This window comes from Poecilia reticulata, chromosome 12 (assembly GCF_904066995.2).
Source record: "Poecilia reticulata chromosome 12, P_reticulata-male-v2, whole genome shotgun sequence".
Classification (NCBI taxonomy): Eukaryota; Metazoa; Chordata; class Actinopteri; order Cyprinodontiformes; family Poeciliidae; genus Poecilia; species Poecilia reticulata.
The window spans coordinates 8,278,122-8,296,762 of record NC_088841.1 but is presented as its reverse complement, the minus strand read 5'-3'; the positions used below and the strand labels follow the sequence as shown (position 1 = coordinate 8,296,762).

The window sequence follows — 18,641 nt, the reverse complement described above, 5'->3', positions numbered from 1 at the left end:
GATATCCTATATGAAGTGCAGTGTCATCCAGTTCCTTAAGAAATCAAATAGTAAATGGGGTCTATCTGTAATTCATTATTATTGTAAATACAGCTATTCCATGAGCCTTGCAAATCTGGAGGAACTGCAAAGATCCAGTCATATAAAACAGAAACTGAACTTTTTGTGCTTTCATCTTGAACGCTAACAGCATTTTCTGTGGGGATTAAACTACAGTAAAGACTGCAGAAGACCTGAGATAGGGCAGAGGTTAAACTTCTAGCAGCACAATAACCCTAAAACAACAACCAGAAACAGAGTAGAATGGTTTAGGTCAAAGCATATGTGATAATTGAAGGGTCCAGTCAAAGTTAAGACTTAAATTCAGAAGAAATGTGTTTTGATAAGTGATGCTCGTAGGTGCTCTCCATCTTATTTGACTTGGCTTGAGATATTTTGCAAAAAAGAATGGAAAAATTTTATTCAGTCTCTGGCCGCTAGAGATATGCCCCAATAGCCTTACAGGTTTAACTGAAGAAAATAGAAACACACTTTGCACTTCTCAGACTTTTATTAGTAAAATCTGTGTCCCTTTCAACTTAACAACTATGCATTACTATGTCAATCAAATTAAATTTTGTAATCTCATAAGGTTACTGAATATTTTGCAAGATAATATATATGCCTTCAATGGACGCACCCAAAGTTGTTTACCAGAGCTCTTCGATCACAGTAATCCTATTGCAATACTTTAAAGTGATTTATTTATTTGTTTTGGATTATTTTGCCAAATGTTATAGAAATGAAAGTTGGGGTGAAAATATTTCCATAAAAGACATGCAGCCATAATTATCTTAAAGTTATGTCAGCATGATGTGTTTTAAGCCAAATGTTAGCACCATGACAAAGAGCAAGAGGCTGCCAAAAAGCTGAGAAGGCTTTTTTTTTTTTTATGAGCCAAATATTAGACAAATTAACTCCAGTTGACATGAATGTCAACACATGCCTAGGAATTACCAGAGTAATTATGCTTGGCAGTAGGAAAAACAGTGCTGGCCTTGCGACTGCATTGCATGCACTGTTTGATCCTAAATAAAGTCGGAACATACCGACTTTATTTACCCAGGAGAAGCCAGGAGGGTGTGCATGCTAGTGATATACAACATACTCACTACTATTAAAATAACAGTTAAAATAACTGTTAAAATATGGCTCCAAAACATCCAATAAACATGCAAAACTACATTTTTTTCTCTTAATATCTGGATTAAAAACATAATCTTTTTTTTATTTGTTACCCTCTTTTAAACCATTGCTGGTTCTATCACAGAGAAAGAAAAGACTCTCTAGGCTGAACAGAAGAAAAAAAATATTCAAATGACAAGCAGAAATGTCTGTCAGTCTGCAGAGAAAGAAGAAAGACTGTGGCAGCAGGAAATTAATGTGAATGCTTCACAAAGAGAGGTGAAAGACATAATTTGGGAGGTGATGAGCAACAAAGAACAAGAGAAAGAAATTGTGAAGAGACACATTTAAAGTGAGAAAGAAGATGGGTTTTGGATTTAGACTGCAGGGAATGCGACATGGTGTGATAAAGAGTGCTTTAGTCTGCAAACGCTGTTGGATCGGTACAATTGTGAATCATGATAAATTAGAACAACGCTGATCAGAATTTTGAGGCCAGTTTCCAATGTTTGTGTTTTGTAAAGCTTTGACATGCTGATACTTATCAATCTGGCTGATTCTGATTTCTTTTTAAGAACTACAAAGGAAGGAAGTATAACAGAAGCATTCAAAAGATTTGTTTTCGAGTCATGTTCATGTTCATCTATCAACCATTTAAAATAAGAGCTGGGTGACAGCATCAACTGATAAATAAGATTTTACGTTTATTTTAAAAAACAAAATAATTATTGAAGTCATATTTTAAACTGTGTTTAACAGCTTATACAAGGTGTTTACAATCTCTGGGCCATCTTTGAAGACACAAAGAGAATGTAATCATGGCAACAGATGGAAGTATCGAAAGCAAGTATTAAGGCAAGATAGGTCTTTTTTTAAGGGTTTTCTTGGCTGTAGTGGCCTTTATTTGACAGTGAGTGGACGGGAAAGCATCTTGTGAGAGGGGACGAAGACATTCGGCAAAGGTCAACAAGCCAGGACTTGAACTTGTGATAGCCGCGCATATGGGTCGCGTGCTTTATCCCTGTGCCACCACCACCATAGATTATTTTTTCTAAACAAAATCTGAGATCTAAACTAGATTCTGACAGAATTATGACTTATTTAATATTAGCAAATTATTGAGGTGTGCCCTACTTGAACAACCGCCTCTGTGTGTATTCCCCACAGAATATTGATTCTTACCTGAGCACAAACATTTCCAAAATCCTGCAAACAATTTATAATTTCAGCCTTTCTGTTTTTTTGCCTCAAGCCATGCTCTCTTTCACAGTCTTAATTAACCACAGGCATTTTTGAATAATGTAATAAAACATGTAAGTTACTTTTAAATAAATTTGTACACCTCTGTGCTTCCTTCTGAACATCTGCTAACTGCTAACTTTAAGTCCTCTTCACTCAAGGAATGCCGCTAGCCAGACTCAGTGGTCATTCACCAACTGCAAGGTTAATGGCATCTCGGTGTCATAGACACTCGGGGCAAGAAACTGAACTGAAACTCCACGTTGCCCTAGATATGATCATTGTGTGAAGAGAGAGAAAAGAGCAGCAGATATTTAATTTAACATACAACAAAAACATGCATGAACGAGCACTAAAAACCTTTTTAAATCTAAGAAAAGGCTCTTTCTAAGTATGAATCATTTGGTATTCAGTTCCCTTTGGTAAAAAAAACAAAAACAAAAAAAACATCCTGCCTCCTTTATGTATTCTTTATATCTTAGGCATTATTTTCAAAACTCTAAAAGGCATTATCATAAGTTTTATCAAATATAGCTGATCCTTGTTAGTATAACCCATCTAACTACAAATCTGTAGTGTTTTTATGATAGTCTCTGCTTGTTGAGAACATCCAACAATGATGCCACACAACATTCATTGATCCATGTAATGTTAGAGAACATTAGTAAACAAACAGCCTCATGTAGAGCAAGGAAGACATTAGACAGCTCAGGGAAACACTGGCATAGAAATTTTAAAGTGGATAAAATATGCCCTAAGCTTTGGACATCTCACAAAGCACTGTTCAATTAATCGTTTTAAAATAGGAACAACATGACACAACAACAAACCTCCCAAGGCATAGTCTCGCACCGAAAGTGACAGGGTAGGCGTGGTGAGCATTAATCACAAAAGCAGCCCATGATATCTCTGCACTGAACATACAGCCAGAACAACAATGAGATGGTTTAGATGAAGGAAATATTTTTGCGTCTTAGTAGCCTAGTCAAAGTCAGGAACTAAGTTAAATTGAGAATCTGTGGAGACTTAAACATTTCTGTCCACAGATTCATTTGATTATAGCTGTAAAAAGTGGTTTTTTATGATGTGTCTAATCAGGGTTAAATCCTTTGAGTTTCCACATCACATTACATTTTGTTGCTCACTCTTACAGTCTATTGAAAATACACAGAAGTCTGTGGCTGTAACAACACAAAATGCTTAAGTGATTATGATAATTTAAGTGTGAGCGTGCATGATTCCCAGCTGCTAATGTTAGCAGGAAATGCTTCCTGCGCTCTGCCACTCACTGCAGGAGAAAGCATTTGTTACCCAGTGAAAAATAAGTTGGACTTAATATTTGAGTAAAATAAAAGCATCCAGCAGTCGGTCCACGTGTGAGGAGAGAAAAGAGAGGCCGTAGGTGACGCCCTCATAAAATTCAGACTCTCAAATATGAAAATTACTCGTAGTGATTACTGAGCCATTTTTCTGAAAATCTGGAAGCAACCCACCATAAACCCGAAGCTACAATTTACTTTTTGTTGTCTGATATAACATTTCCTGTTTCGATTAAATTCTGCACAAACCCACAGTCCATAGTAGCAACCCTCTGCAGTCTTTTAGCCTTTGCAGCCTCTCATAAATCATACAATGTTTACTTTCTGACGTGCCATGTACAGTTAAGTTGCTCGGTCCAGTCCCAACCCAATAAACCCGGAGGCACAGGGGAATGGCAGCTCACATAATGAGAAGCACTGTTGGTTTTTATCGTTTCTTCAACCAAGGTGGAAGCAGCCACGGACTCGGAATCTGAAAGCAAAGGCTCACGGGAGTACCACTCTGTCGGGATACAGGTGGAGGATGACAAAAAAGGGTGAGCTAATGGTGCCTAGGTTGTTACATTATTATAAAAATTCTGCCTTTGATGTTTGAGCTCTCTATAATAAATGCTAGCCCTGTTTTCACTGCCATTACATGTAATTTTGTTGATTTTCATTCATCTTCTGCTTTGTTTTTCAGACAGGGGAGGTTCAAACGCTCCAACAGTGTGACGGCAGCTGTTCAAGCTGACCTGGAGTTGGAGGGCTTTCCCACCATGGAAGACAAAGGTCTGCAGTTTGGTGGGGGCTTTCAGCGTCATTCAGAGCCCAGTACGCCTACGCAATACGGAGCGGTGCGCACTGTCCGTACGCAAGGCCTCTTTAGCTACCGTGACGATTACCGCACCACCGCTGAGCCGTCCAGTCCACGCGAGACGACCAGCGAGACAAGCTGGCAGCTAGAGCCCCCGTCCCCACGGGAGAGTGCAGCCTCGGCAGGTGAGTCGGGAAGGGTGTCTCCGTCCCTCCGGAGAGATGGAAGCTGGTTCATGCAGCTGCTCCACACGGAGACCAAGAGGATGGAAGCCTGGTGTAAAGAGATGGAGGCAGAAGCTGAGGAGAACGACCTCTCAGAGGAACGTAAGCATTCCTTGCTTTACATGTCAAGCATGAACCAAGGGTCCTCAGTGGATCGTAATGAAAACATATCACGCTGTGTCTCTTCTTCAGTTTTAGGTAAAATTCGAAGTGCAGTGGGAAGTGCTCAGCTGCTCATGTCTCAGAAATTTCAACAATTTTACTGGCTGTGTCAGCAAAATCTGGTAAGACAAGGTTATGTATTAGAGATGTCAACTATTCATACTTTAAATTTAAAATGTATTAATAATTATCCTTTTTAAATGATAATTTAAAAGGGATATCTAAAGGGCACACAACAATTTAATGCATCAAAACTGAGAAATCCTGAATGATTTCTAGGTTTAACAGAGTAATTGTGTGGAAAAAAGGAGAAACCTCCACAATTATTTGCATGACCCGCAAATATAAAGTATTTTGATAAAAGGAGTTGCTGACCTCCTTTAGAGATAACTATAACAATGCCGATCAGAACTTGAAAATATCTGCCTGAATGCACAAGCATTCAATAACCTCTGTGGTAAATTACAGAAGTACTTGGTGAGAATGACAGTTTAAGTCTCCTCGCTTGGACTCTCAGACAGCATTTCTCCTGATTTTCTTCTTACTAGATAAGTCACCCTGTGAATCAAGAAATCAAATTGGATACTTAGCTAACATCTTATCTCGAGCAACTATGGTGTTATGAGTTGATGTCTGAGTTCAGCATTCCAAAAACAGCATCAACACAATGTTCTTGACTACCTTGTTCTGACTTTTTCCTTTTTATAGTTTTTGTTTTTCACTTTTTCTGACACTTAATGACAGTATTGTCCATCCCCACTTGACTTGGCTTACCACCCCAGGGTTAGGTTAATTGGGTTAATTTGATTTGACATTGAAATTAGAATAACTATCTTGAGATACAGGCCTGAACACAGTTGAAAGGAAAAAAAGTTGTGAGAATTAAAATATAAACTCTTTAATTTCTCGGTAGAAAACCTTTTACTATTCTATTGCAGCATTTGACATGTTGACTTTAAATGGGTCACACTGGGTTTTGTAGCACTGATTAATGAAGTCTAGATTGAACTTTTGAGAATCTGACTGTGCTTCATAGCCTGTACCGTGCACAAGATTTTTGGAGATTCTTCTTCTATACTGGTGCTCTTTGTAAGTTGTTTTACAGAACACAGTCAGGTAGGCAACTTTTTAGATGAAGCTGGTTTGGGGTTATGAGAGATAGAGTTGCTGTTTTTTGCAGCATGCAGCAGAAAACACTCATTCGGAAGGAATGGCAGCTGGGGATTAGATGGTCCAAAGCAGCCTTACAGGAAAAGGCAAGTAATTTTCCTGCTAAAAGAGACAGTGTTATGTAAGTTTAGGGAAGAATTTACTTTAGTTAAAAAGGCCTGACCGCATGTAGTAATAAAAATCGCTACATTTTGACTTCATCTATGAAATCCCCCACAAACTAGAGGCTTAAAAAGAAATAAAATTTTAATTCAGTTCCTCTTGAACTCCTCAATTAACTTTCTGGAGGTCTTATTTGAAATGTTTCAAAGACAGGCAGCATATTTTAAGTGCTTGATTGGGAGGAGCTGAACGGCTTAATATTCAAAGCCAACCCTTAAAACTCCCAATTCAAGTTAAATCTCACAACTCTGGAAACCTTAGGACGTTTTAAACTTGTCATCTAATGTGCATAATAAACCACCTGGCGTGCAAAGGCTTTCAGTTTGCATTTGCAGATAAGAGTAGTGTATTCTGTTCCCTGCTCAGAGCTCTTGGCTCTGCTTTGAAAACAATGTGTTTTATGTATGATGTGGAGGAATTTTGGTAATCTCTGTTGGCAGAATTGTTTTAATTCTACATCATTAGAGAGGTTTCAAACATCATCTCTGACCTTTAGTTAAGACTACACAGTAAAAAATGCTGGGTTCTTTTCATAACCCAATTTCTGGGTTGTAGCTGTTGGGTCATAGGTTGGGTTAGTTTGACCAAATATTGGGTCAAAATTCATAACTCAAGAGGTTTACAGCTTGAACACTTCTGTTGGGTCAGGGGTTGGGTAGATTTAACCAATCGGTTGGGTTAAAGACGAAACTTGAAAGAAGCCACGCCCCTCTTCAGAAGCCTCCATTTTCAACAAGACTGCATATCGGGCTTCTCCTCTACTTTGAAATAAGACATGGTAAGTAAAAAGAAGATAAAGTTTCAACGTGAATAGGATTTTATAAATGAATAGAATGTATTTCGAACATGTTTGATATTTATTTTTATGGTTATTTAAAATATTTATTACGGTAGGTTGCTCTGACAAAGAGCTTCGGTGTTGCTACAACACAGCTGTTGGAAAAAAAAAAGATGAAGGGGAAGGGCACAATTTGTCAAGTAAACTAAATTCAGTTGTTTAATATAGCCTCAATCCACTAGCAGAACAAGTCAGCGTCGGGAAGAACATTGGCTAAACTGTGAGTCAAACAGTCACTGGGACTGACTACTATATATTCCATTGAGGGCAAGTAACTTTAACATTACATACACCTTTCTGAACAGGTGAGGGCGCACTTTCTCCGTCTCTAATCAGACATTAAAGCGACTTGAAAACATTTCTCCCTCCCTAGCACCTCCAAACCCGGGCCCCCATCTGGCCCGGGTCGGGGGGGTAAATAAATTAAAAATAATTTAACCCAACTATATCGGTATAATAATCCTTGTGTTGGGTTATGAGTTTCAACCCAATTTTGGGTCAATTTAACCCAACATTTGGTTAGTTGCCATGACCCAATGTGCTGGGTCAAACCATCAACCCAACCCAGTTGGGTTAAAACAACCGAGCATTGGGTCGGTCCATATTTGACCCAGCGCTGGGTTACGAATTGGGTTATTTTTAACCCAGCAGCCAAACCCTTGATATAGTTTTTCTGAGCTGTTCAGGGATGTTCTAGATTCACATCAGTCTACCTGTACTAACAGTGTGGTTGAGGTTAACTGATGGCTGAATGTGACAAGTCATCCAGACGTTTTCCGTTATTTACAACAAATGAATTGGTGAGCACGCCCACCAAAAGGTCTTCTTTTTTGTCTTCTTTGGGATCATAAAGATGTTTTTTGCCAAATGTGAGAAAGGACATGTGTGCTCTTTTTGATCAGCAGTGCTTGTTACCTGCAGAACCTGACTCAGTACAAGCAGCCATTGCACACATTGCCTCTCAATGTCATTCGCCGGAGTCCCAAAGCCTTAAAATTGGTTTTACAGCCTTTTTTTAGGCTGATAGATCTCAATGACCTTGTTTCTCCTCATTTCATGCTGTCAAACAGGTTCTATTTAATTAATTTCTTGATTTTACAGGTCTGGCAGTAATCAGGCTTGAGAAAAATTGAACTCAGTTTTTCAAAAAAAAAAAGGTTAATCACAGTTTATTCATGATTTAACGAGCTGGGCCATTTCTTTTCGCATAGGTTTCTTTCAATTCCTTTTCATTTAATAAATGAAGTCATCATTTGAAAACAACATTTAGTAGTAACACAATCTATCTCTGACTGATGTTAAAATGTGTATGATGATCTGAAACGTGCAAGTGTGGCAAAACAGTAAAGAATATACAGAATATGTCAGGAGCCAAATGCTTTTTCAAAGCACAATAGAAAAAGGACAATAGGGAAAAAAATAGTTTAAAAGGGGCGACACAGGAGAATCTGTAACACTTTATTTTATTGTTCATAAGACTGCAGTGACACTGTCATAAACATGATATAATACCTGTTATGAACATGAAGTTGTCTTCATGAATGTTTATAACCATTGTCATGAAGTGTCATTCGGTAAATAATGGCACTTTTCATACAAAGTTGACATTTTGCATGAACATTTAATGCAAGTTTTAATGGAACTTTGCATTGAAATTGTCATTATTTACCAAATGACACTTGATGACAACAGTTCATAAACATCTTTGAAGACTCCTTCATATTAATGACAGGTGTTATGTGATGTTTATGACAGTGTCATTTCAGGCTTATGCACACGCCTTCAGATAAAGTGTTACTGGAAAATCTTTAGAATGCAAAGCTCTGCTATTGAATTGTGAATTTTATGAAACAATTATAGAGCAGCAAGAGAAAATCAGCAGTCACATCATCTAAATGTCACAAGAAAAGGTATCTCTGGGTTATCAAATTGCCATGTCTATTTGTCATAGAAATGGGTGTGAGAAACATAAAATCTGAAAGTTCTCTTGGATCTGTAGATTTAGAGATTAAATATTTATTGAATAAATCTGAAACCAGATATTTTCCATACAAAGTAGAAATAGTTATAATTGGTAGACTGACCTTTTCCTGTTTTTGCTCAGTTAGGTATACTACAATATATTTGTATTTTCTAAAAAAAAAAAAGAGAAAGAAATTAAAATGTTTGCATAAACTATCTTATCGTGTGATAGACCTGCCTTTAAAGTTTATGACCACATTTCAGTTCAGTTTGTTTATATAGTGCTAATTCACAACAAATGTTGTCTTGAGGGTCTTTACCAAAAACGTATTTAAATTAAATCACTCGTACACGGAAATTAATTTTATTTATCAAACAACACAGAAAACCAAATTAATTATTCAAAGAAATTTATTTATTTATTTATTTATTTATTTATTTATTTATTTATTTATTTATTTATTTAAATCTAAGGAAGCCCATCAGATTCGAGTCATTGACTTGCAGCTTTCACCCCTCCTGGATGAGCACACAGAAACAACAGAATATCACTTGCATTGTGTCGCTGACATCAATCCCTCTGAACATGATTGTAGTGACAGTGAAGAGGAAAAACTCCCCTTTGACAGGAAGAAACTTTCTGCAGAAGCTGAATCAGTACAAGCGGCCAGCTGCCATGACCAACTGGGGTTTTGAGAAGACAGAGCAGATATGAACTGATGTAGGATTATTTTCTATGTTGATAAAAGTAAAAAAGTTCATTAATGGGCGACAGCATTATCTCAGCTGATGAATTGAGTTTACTCACCATCCTCTCCCACCAGCCCCAAATTCTTTTAAGGTGGTCTCTTGACCTTACAATAAGTAATAAAATCTCTCTCTCTGCCTCTCTTTCTTTCTTTAATTCTGGCATTTAAAAAATTAAAACAGTTTTGATAATCTTAGCTGGAAGCAGAGAAGGTCCAAATGTATTCATACTGTGGCATGACACTGACACAAAAAGTTTATTTTCACAACGTGAATAACAATTTCAGGAGTCAATATGCTTTTAAGATAATTCCTTATCATGGCTCACAAGTAAAACATATCCCATCTGTTGCATCATGCTCCTGTTACCTACATGATTCATACATGACTGAGATCCCTCACACCCCTCAGGCTCTTTTGTGATAAAATATCTCCTGTGATGAATCATCTAAACAGACATGAAGATGGTTCACAACACAAGGATTACGTTTTGGGAAAAAGTTTTTATAATCTCTGGATTGTGATGATGTTCCTTTTAGGCACATTGTCAGTGTGATTTAGCACCAAATTAGATCTTGCTCTTTTACGTATCATTTTGTCTTATACTGCTTTAGAAAATATGGATGAGTTATTGTGACGAAAGGTGAAGCAGAAAAGAAATTTCTATATTAAGTAGGAATTGATGATTCGCTAAAACCTGAACCAGGCCATCTTTGGAGACAGTGGAGCGTTTCTCAATCTGTTCTTTTCATCTGCAAAATCAAATGATTAATAGGACCAACGTGACAAAGACAGTTTTTTGTTTCATAGCTCATCCATGACGATATGCCAGAGGTAATCCCCCTACACTCTGATTTTTTTTTAAGTCAGATAAGGACACCTAGTGGATCTGAACTGAAATGCAGTAAGTACCGTTTCCTGCATCTTGCATTTTCTTCCCAGGACCCTAGCGCCATGCCGCGACCCACCTCTCAGGACCTGGCTGGGTTCTGGGACCTGCTGCAGCTCTCCATTGACGACGTCAACATGAAGTTTGACCAGCTGCAGCAGATAAAGAACAACAACTGGCGACCAATTGACAGCCCAGAAAAGAAGGTAAGGAGTCAGAGTCCAGTTTGGTGATTTTTTTATTTTTTTGTTTGTTTTTTGTGGAAGCAAAAGGAAAACACACATGCAAGTTGTAGGTGGGGAAGGGGACTTATGACCATTGTCTCCATCTTCCTGCAGCCACCAGCTCCCGTACCAAAGAAGACAGTAAGACAGAAGAGTGCAGTGACCAGGGAGAAATCCCTGGACCTCCCTGACAGGCACCGGCAGGAGGCACGCCGGCGGCTCATGGCAGCCAAACGTGCAGCCTCTTTCCGGCAGAATTCGGCCTCGGAGAGAGCGGACAGCATTGAGATCTATATTCCAGAGGCTCAGACTAGACTTTGAGAAAACGTTGGATCAGGGATCTGTACCTTTCCCTGCTCCTGTGCTCCAGCAACTCTAAAACTAGCCTTTTTTTCTAGACTGCTTCTTTCTCAACCCCTCCTTTATCCATCTCTGGTCCGATTGCCATCCTCAGTGCTCATCACCAACATCACAGGACTGTAGGATGTGCCGAGGCTCGACTTCCATTGCCAAAAACATACATCTGACATGGGTGGGTTGGATCTTTGTGTTGGTTTGTTGGTGATCAAGATCTACTATCTCTCTCATGTCTTGGATGAATACATCTGTAGTTTTTCAGCATTTGCAAAGTGCCATTTTAAGAGGAAGAAAAAGTGCAGCTTTGAAAACCTTACCAGCAACCACACCTTGGAGCTAAACATCAATGTGTTTATTTGGAGTTCTATGAAATTGGTCAAAGTTTATAACCGTTCACTATTTTTTAGTCTCTACAGATTACCTTTGCTTCTGCAGTCTCTACAGGATTTAATCGACGGCTAAGCATCACCAATTTGTTGAGTTTGAAAAAGTGCCAATGCTTGAAATACCTCAACTATGTGCACATGGTACAGGTTACCTATTCAAGGTGCTTCAGGCAATTCCTACTAAGCTTTTGATTGGTTAGATGTGAAAAATGCAGCCTTCTACCATGTCTAGTCATGATAAAATATTTAGGTGTGCATCTTAATAAATCTAAATATAATTGACAAGTTTATTTATTTCAGTAATTCAAATCAAAAAGTGAAACTCACAAATCGATTATTTCACACTTAATTGGTAATTATGACTTTTACTAATGAAACCCAAAAATCAATTTAACATATTTTGAATATTATGTAAGAGAAATTTAAAAATATATATTATAGCGAAATATTTGACTGTACCTTTTTTCAGTCACAGTTTTCCTTCCACTCAACTTTCCATTTATGTTATTCTGATGAATGGAAGATTGGTAAAAATAAATAATTAAAAAAGACTTTTTGTGGTTTACCCTCCTTGTGGAGGTTGTATTTAATCTATGTTGCATACCTTTTCCCTTTTTGACATGAATGTCTTGAAAAAATGTCTTATTTAATCATATTTTACTTTATTCAGATGCACCCAAGTTCAGTGACGTGGTGTAGAAATAACATCTGCTTGCTGTTTAATGTGCACCTTTCACAGCGGTTTTCTAAATATCCAATGTTCATGTTGCCATCCTTCAGACATTTACTTGAAGCTGTAAACCTGCAAGTCTTGTGCCAACATTTTCATCATGTCAATGCAGTAGAGAAGAAACAAAAAAACTATGAAAGTTTATGTAACTCCTTAGATTAAAATGTGTAGACAAATGCACTTATGCACTTAATATAATTCTAAATATTTCCAAGGGAAATGTACATAACCAAGTTCATAATAGTACTGTTGTATTTTTTTAATTGTGAGTGGGAATGTTATGCTGTTTTTTTTCCCTCCTTATGTTTGGTTTCGAAATATCTGGATGATCAGAGGCACATAGAATTTTGCTGCTCAGTTTTCATCATTTCCCAAAGACTTTCAAGTTGCGCCTTCAGTCCACAGCTAATGAGGACTGATAAGAAGTAACCATCAAAACATAAACAAAATGTCAATATTTCTTTAAGCTATGAACTGCTTCTTGATTTTCAAATATACTGCAAATCTCCAAGTCTGTGGCAGTGTCCCCAAGCATTATCATAACGAAGTCCCTCCAACGAAAAGATCAGAATTAACAAGCTGAAACTGGGACAAAGGATTTCCCGGGGGATGCAGATCTTAAGTCTCAAACAGTAGAAACTTCACAAGTATATTGCTAAAAACTTGCATAAAATGGGATATGATGAGGATAATGTTTGAAATAACTTGAAACAATGCTCAAACAAGCTGTTTCTCCTCCCCACTATGACAGAAAATAACTATTTGAGGGGGGATTCATTCCAAATCAACACAAAACTAGTCAGAAAGAACATTCTACAACTTTTGCTCGATTGGGGTATTCTCTTGCAGGATGCCTCCATTTTTGTTTGTTTTGTCGCGGTGAGTCCAGGTGCGATAGACAAACAGTATTGGAATTGGAAGTGCAGATTTTGCTGTGTGTGTATGTTAACCATAATTACAAAGGTCTATGTTTTGAACAACTGATGACAAGATAAATAACAACCAATGTTTAGATATTTCTGGTGGGTAAACCTCTTTTAATGCTATTAATAGTTTTATGTTTACTTTTATTTAAACTTCTGTAAATCAGTGAGATGGCGTGATGTGATCACCGCTGATCTGTTATGCTCATAATACATTTCACTCTTCCAATATTTTGCAATGAGTTAGTCTTGGGCATTAGTATCCGAAGTTTATGGACAAGAATTGAATATAAGTTCAAATTGATCTCTGAATTGATATTTTCTCAATAACTGTCGCAAAACTTCAAACATTAAGCATAATTGTATAGGGTAGAATAAATGTATTTGAATGCATTTCTTCCACTCTAAATTGAGCTGAGAAAAATTATTACCAGCATGAACCATTAATACTAGTTTGAAACAAGGCAACAGAAATAAGTTGGAAACCAAAATAAAACTATTACTCAGAGATTCCTAGATTAGACCTTCTCTCCCTCTGAAAACAGAAACCAAATTGTTGTTCTCCTGACACTGATCATTAAATGCTTTGATTGGGAATCTGAGCCAGCATTTTGAGTTGGATCAAAATATTGGACCTACTTTAAATAGGTTTTCAGATTAAAATATTAATTACATTTTTCAAACCTCCCTCGTTGAAGTGAATGCTTTCATCAGAAAATGTGAAATTGTTCATTTCAAGAAGTTTAACAGGCGAGATGCTGCTAAGACCAAACGTAGGATTTGACTTTTGTTGGACTTTATTGTGCCAAGTATATTAATATTTTACTTGTGCTGATACCCATAAATCTGTGAGGTTTTAATTATATAATGTTAACACTAAGTCTGCAGTTCCTCACTGTGCGTTTGCGTTGCTTCACCTTTTATTAAAGTGTGAGTTAAAGTTGCCATTATATTGGGTGATATATACCACATAATGTGAAATATTCACTGTTATAACAAAACTAACAGGGAAAGTTTTAGCCTGGTAGAATTTAGTTCAAAATTTAAAAAAATAAAAAGTGGTTGAAATATCTGATAGGACATTTCTACACATAATATGGGTAAAGATTTAAAAATATGATCTAAAACAGAGTAAAGACCGGTGATGCAACTTAACATTTTATGTTAGCATTTGCCTAATATCAACAAAATAATCCCTTGAAATATTTTTTTCTCTTACCTCAGGTTGCATTTATCTATTAATATTTTGTTGTTAATAATGTCAAGCATCTATATGTGGCAAAGAAAGCAAAGACAGAAAAAAATCAATTTGCCATAATCGATGGAATCATAAAGTATGTTCTCTACCAAAATGGTAGACTTGTCAAATTCTGGACTACATGCCTGACAGTAAAGCTGCAGTATAACCTTAAACAAGTACAACATTCTCAAAAAATATCTAATGTGGCAAAGAAATCTCCAAAGAAGAGTGGACTCAGGTTCCCCTACAGTGATGTAAAAGATTGTTTGCCAGTTACTACAGAGTGTTAATGTCAGTTGAGGCCAGTTTAACTACTTTTTCACATGGAGCCAGGTTGGTTTGTGGTATGTTTGTTCCCTTACTAATTGAAATCATCTTTTGAAAGCATCTTTTCGTCTTTAGTCTGGCTATCTTTGAAACCTTCGATTATGAAGTTTGTTTGATAATCTGGAATATTTGTGTGACACAAAGTCTGATGCAGAGGAAATCTGTAAGGGTGATAAGTATGAGAGTGAGTACATACATAGTTCTGCAGTTTACTCCACAATTTAAGGAACCTTTAACAGCATAACGCTGGATTTACAATTATTGCCTCTGTGTTTGATGTCAGACCGCTGGCAGAGCCGACTCATTCTCTGCTGTTGCCAGAGTGGCAGGCAGCGAGAGGTAGAGAGACAGACTCGGCCTGACATATGCTGGCTTAAAGGAGACCGGCGCTCTTGCAGTGAGCCCCGAACTGCTGGTGCTGTACGCTGTGTGTAGCTTCAAGGCTGTTTCAGTGAGAATGGCAAGGCGCTGCACTGGGTAATTTTCAGCCTGACTTTGACTAAGCAAAGCAGCTTATGTAAGATTTTGGGTCCTTGGTGAGATCAAGCAAATACCCTCCAAGGCCCTTCAGAGCTTGTGTTGATAAATGCGTTGCTGAATAGCAGCCCACACTGTAAAACTTAAAGCATCAGCACTACATCCATTGGCCTTTGTCAGTTTCTCCCTGGCTGACTTTGTTGAAGGCTGTCACTGAAGTGGCTGTGAACTATCTTGATTATGCAAAACGAGCAGAACTAAGCAGAAGTCTTGCATATCCATTACATTGGTTCAGTTTAAAATATGGTTTTCTTCTTCTCCAAGTAGCACTAATTTCAGCAAGACAATTTGTCTAGTAATGTCCATGAATGAATAGCACTAAGTAGCAATGCAAGATCAGTAAAAAGGGTTCAAACAGATTTGAGCAATAGAAGTAGGCCTGCTTCACCATATCTGTATATATATATATATATATATATATATATATATATATATATATATATATATACATAATATATATGTACATGTATACATATACATATATATAATTTTGTTTTAATATACTTCCTGACATGGAAAAAGTGGGTTATTCTCAAGCAAATATTAAAAATTAACCTTGTAATTCCAAACATTATCAAAAAAATACTGTATGTATAGTCTGAGGAAGACTTTAAAACATGCAAACTCGTAATAACTAGTGTCACCCAGTTTGGCTAAAATAACTTCAGTGAAATTTTTCTTGTCGCATTTCTAAGTTTTTAGGCAGTCCTCTGTGGATTTACTGTTTTGTTTTGGGTCATTGTCATATTACAGGGTACAAGTTTTTTGATATATGAACTCACAATTTCTTCAGGCATCCTCTGACATACATTGGAATTCATGGTGGATTCTATAGAAATGAGCTGGCCAGAGCCTGATGCTGGAAAGCATCCACAAAGCGTAACACTCCCATCCCCATACTCCATAGTTAGTGTAAGGTCCTTTCCTGGACATAAATATTCAGTTTTAGACTCATTTAGCCAAAGACCATTAATCCAGAAGTTGTATATGTTCTCTTCGGCAACACTTTGTCTTAAAAAGCAAAGGTTTCCATTTTGCACATCTCCTATGAAAGGAGAAGTTGCACAGTCTCTTTGTTGTTGTTGTACAGGCATGCACTTTGATATCAACAGTGACACCCTGCTGTAGGTCTGGTGCTGATAAATTAAGGGGGGTTAGAAACTTCTCTTAGCATCTTGCGTTCTGCTGTCAGGATGAACTTGCTTACATGGGCATGATGGAAATTGTTTTGAAAGTTTTCATCTTACAGATTATATTCCGTACAGTGGAACTGCTGCTTTCAAATTCTTTTGAGACCTCTAGAAATCCTTCGCCAGACTCATAAGCTGCCACAATCTTCTTTCTGCAGTTCTTAGAAACTCCAGCAGTCAGGAGCACATCAAACTAAAAATCTTAAATCTAATCATTTAAGATCTTGTTCAAAATCCAGAGTAGCAGATTTTCTAATCATGATAATATGGTATTTTATGTGGAATTTTATCCACTGAAAATTGGAATGAGCATAGAGGTGTCCAACTTTTTATGTTATGTTTTACAGAATTTTTTTCAGCTTTATTTGCTTATTTAAACAACTTGAGATATCTTTTTATTGGGTATTGGTATCAAATATCCTTATGTCCAAAGATACTAGCAAACACACAGGCTTTCAGAGGGTACCCTAATTTTTCTACATGACTGTAAATACCTTTAGAAAAAAAATAACCTTTAAAACTCTAAGTCTTTTTCCAACCCATGCATAGAGTTTGCTGCAGCAGCAGGGTCAGGTTTGTCTCTAAGAGTGAATCATTTTTCTTCCATAAAACATGTTTTTCTTCACCCTTTTCATCAGTAACAGACTCTTTCATGAGGAGTTCCAAGGCCACCTCCTACAAACAGACTCTGTACTCCTTGAAGCTCCTTTTGAAGGGTTTTCTATGCTGGATCTTCTTGGATGACATAGATTCAGATCTTCATAATGTGTGCCCTGGACGACCCTTTGATTAAGAATGCAGCTGCAGGTTTTGTTTGCTCTTTTGTTATTTTATTTTAATTTTATTCTCCTCAAACTTTGCAAAAATGACAAGGACAAAAAAAAATAAAAAATACATGCCAAGCTATTAACTGCAAGTGCCATCATGTTGACTTCTTTGGCATACTGTAAAATCATTTCTTGCATCACTTTTAATAGGTTTTTAATAAAACAAAGAGGGGAACAGCTCTCTCGTTTAATATTTAAAGTGTATGCCTGTATTTTAGCATTCTGTGGCCTCACATCTAAGGGGACTGTCTATGTTTTAACTCTAGAACCTACAGTATAATATGAAATTCTTCAACAGGAATTTTTTTTTGTAACTATGCTGCTGAAAGAGCATCACTGAGACTAATACACTTCCTTTAACTTGGAATGTGAGATAACTCTATGATTACTAGATAAAGTAAAAAAAGTTAGTTGTTTAGCTAAAACTATTTTCATCTCTTGTATATCATATCTATTGTAAGAATGAATATAATGCCAAATATTCATTATTTGTAAAGAATATATATATTATATATAGATATAGATATTAATATATAAATATATAATATATGCTTCATTGGAACACAACTATTTTCTGCTTTGTTCATATTTTCTGTTTTGCTTATTTTATAACTTGATATGATGGCATGCAAAAGACATATTTTGAATGTATTTATTTACTTCTTTATTTCGTTCAGAATTACAGCACTGTCCCATTGATGTTTTCTGGTTATTTGGACGCATTTCACACGTGCATTTCTCAGTGTGGGTGACATCTGTGCAACATATTGCATTTTTAGCTTTTTACTTTGTATGAGTTCACTTAGACATATGCATCCTCCTTTCTTCTGTCCAAACTGAGCAACTTGAAGATTTTCCCCTCTTTCCAGTTTGGTCGTTGCTTAGGGGTCATCCATTGTAAATAATATTGCAATTAAATTTTTGTAGAAAAGATTTGGAAAATGTCTTGTGAGTTTTGTCTGTTTATTTCATTATTTACTTCTGTTTGTGTAAGTGTAAACTCATTAATGTTAGTGACAGGGACTAATTTAAGGCGTTTTTCCACTACTTTTGGTAAATAATAAATACACATTTTCCACATTTCTTGTGGAAATTACAAACCTCAAAGCATTTAACAAGAATCTTGTATGATATTTAGAAATGGAAATTATTTCCAATTCTACTCTTAAAAAATAACCTAAGCTCATTCAAACTAGGCAGAGAAAGATACAACTCAAGTATTACCACA

At 36.7% G+C, this 18,641-nt stretch overlaps 1 protein-coding gene across 2 annotated transcripts; it reads left to right on the top strand.

Annotated features, from left to right (window-relative positions):
- Positions 1-1,020: 1,020 nt before the first annotated feature.
- On the top strand, positions 1,021-18,346 carry LOC145554078 (disks large-associated protein 2-like). Of its 2 annotated transcripts, XM_081613365.1 has the most exons (5): positions 1,330-4,258; positions 4,405-4,844; positions 4,935-5,026; positions 10,726-10,878; positions 11,011-18,346. In XM_081613365.1, exons 2-5 carry the CDS (start codon positions 4,481-4,483, stop codon positions 11,215-11,217), a joined length of 816 nt encoding a protein of 271 aa, XP_081469491.1. In that variant the 5' UTR covers positions 1,330-4,258; positions 4,405-4,480; the 3' UTR covers positions 11,218-18,346. The 2 variants fall into 2 exon arrangements, with proteins under 2 accessions (XP_081469490.1, XP_081469491.1); XM_081613364.1 differs by having other exon boundaries at positions 1,021-4,258; positions 4,405-5,026.
- The last annotated feature ends 295 nt before the right edge of the window (positions 18,347-18,641 follow it).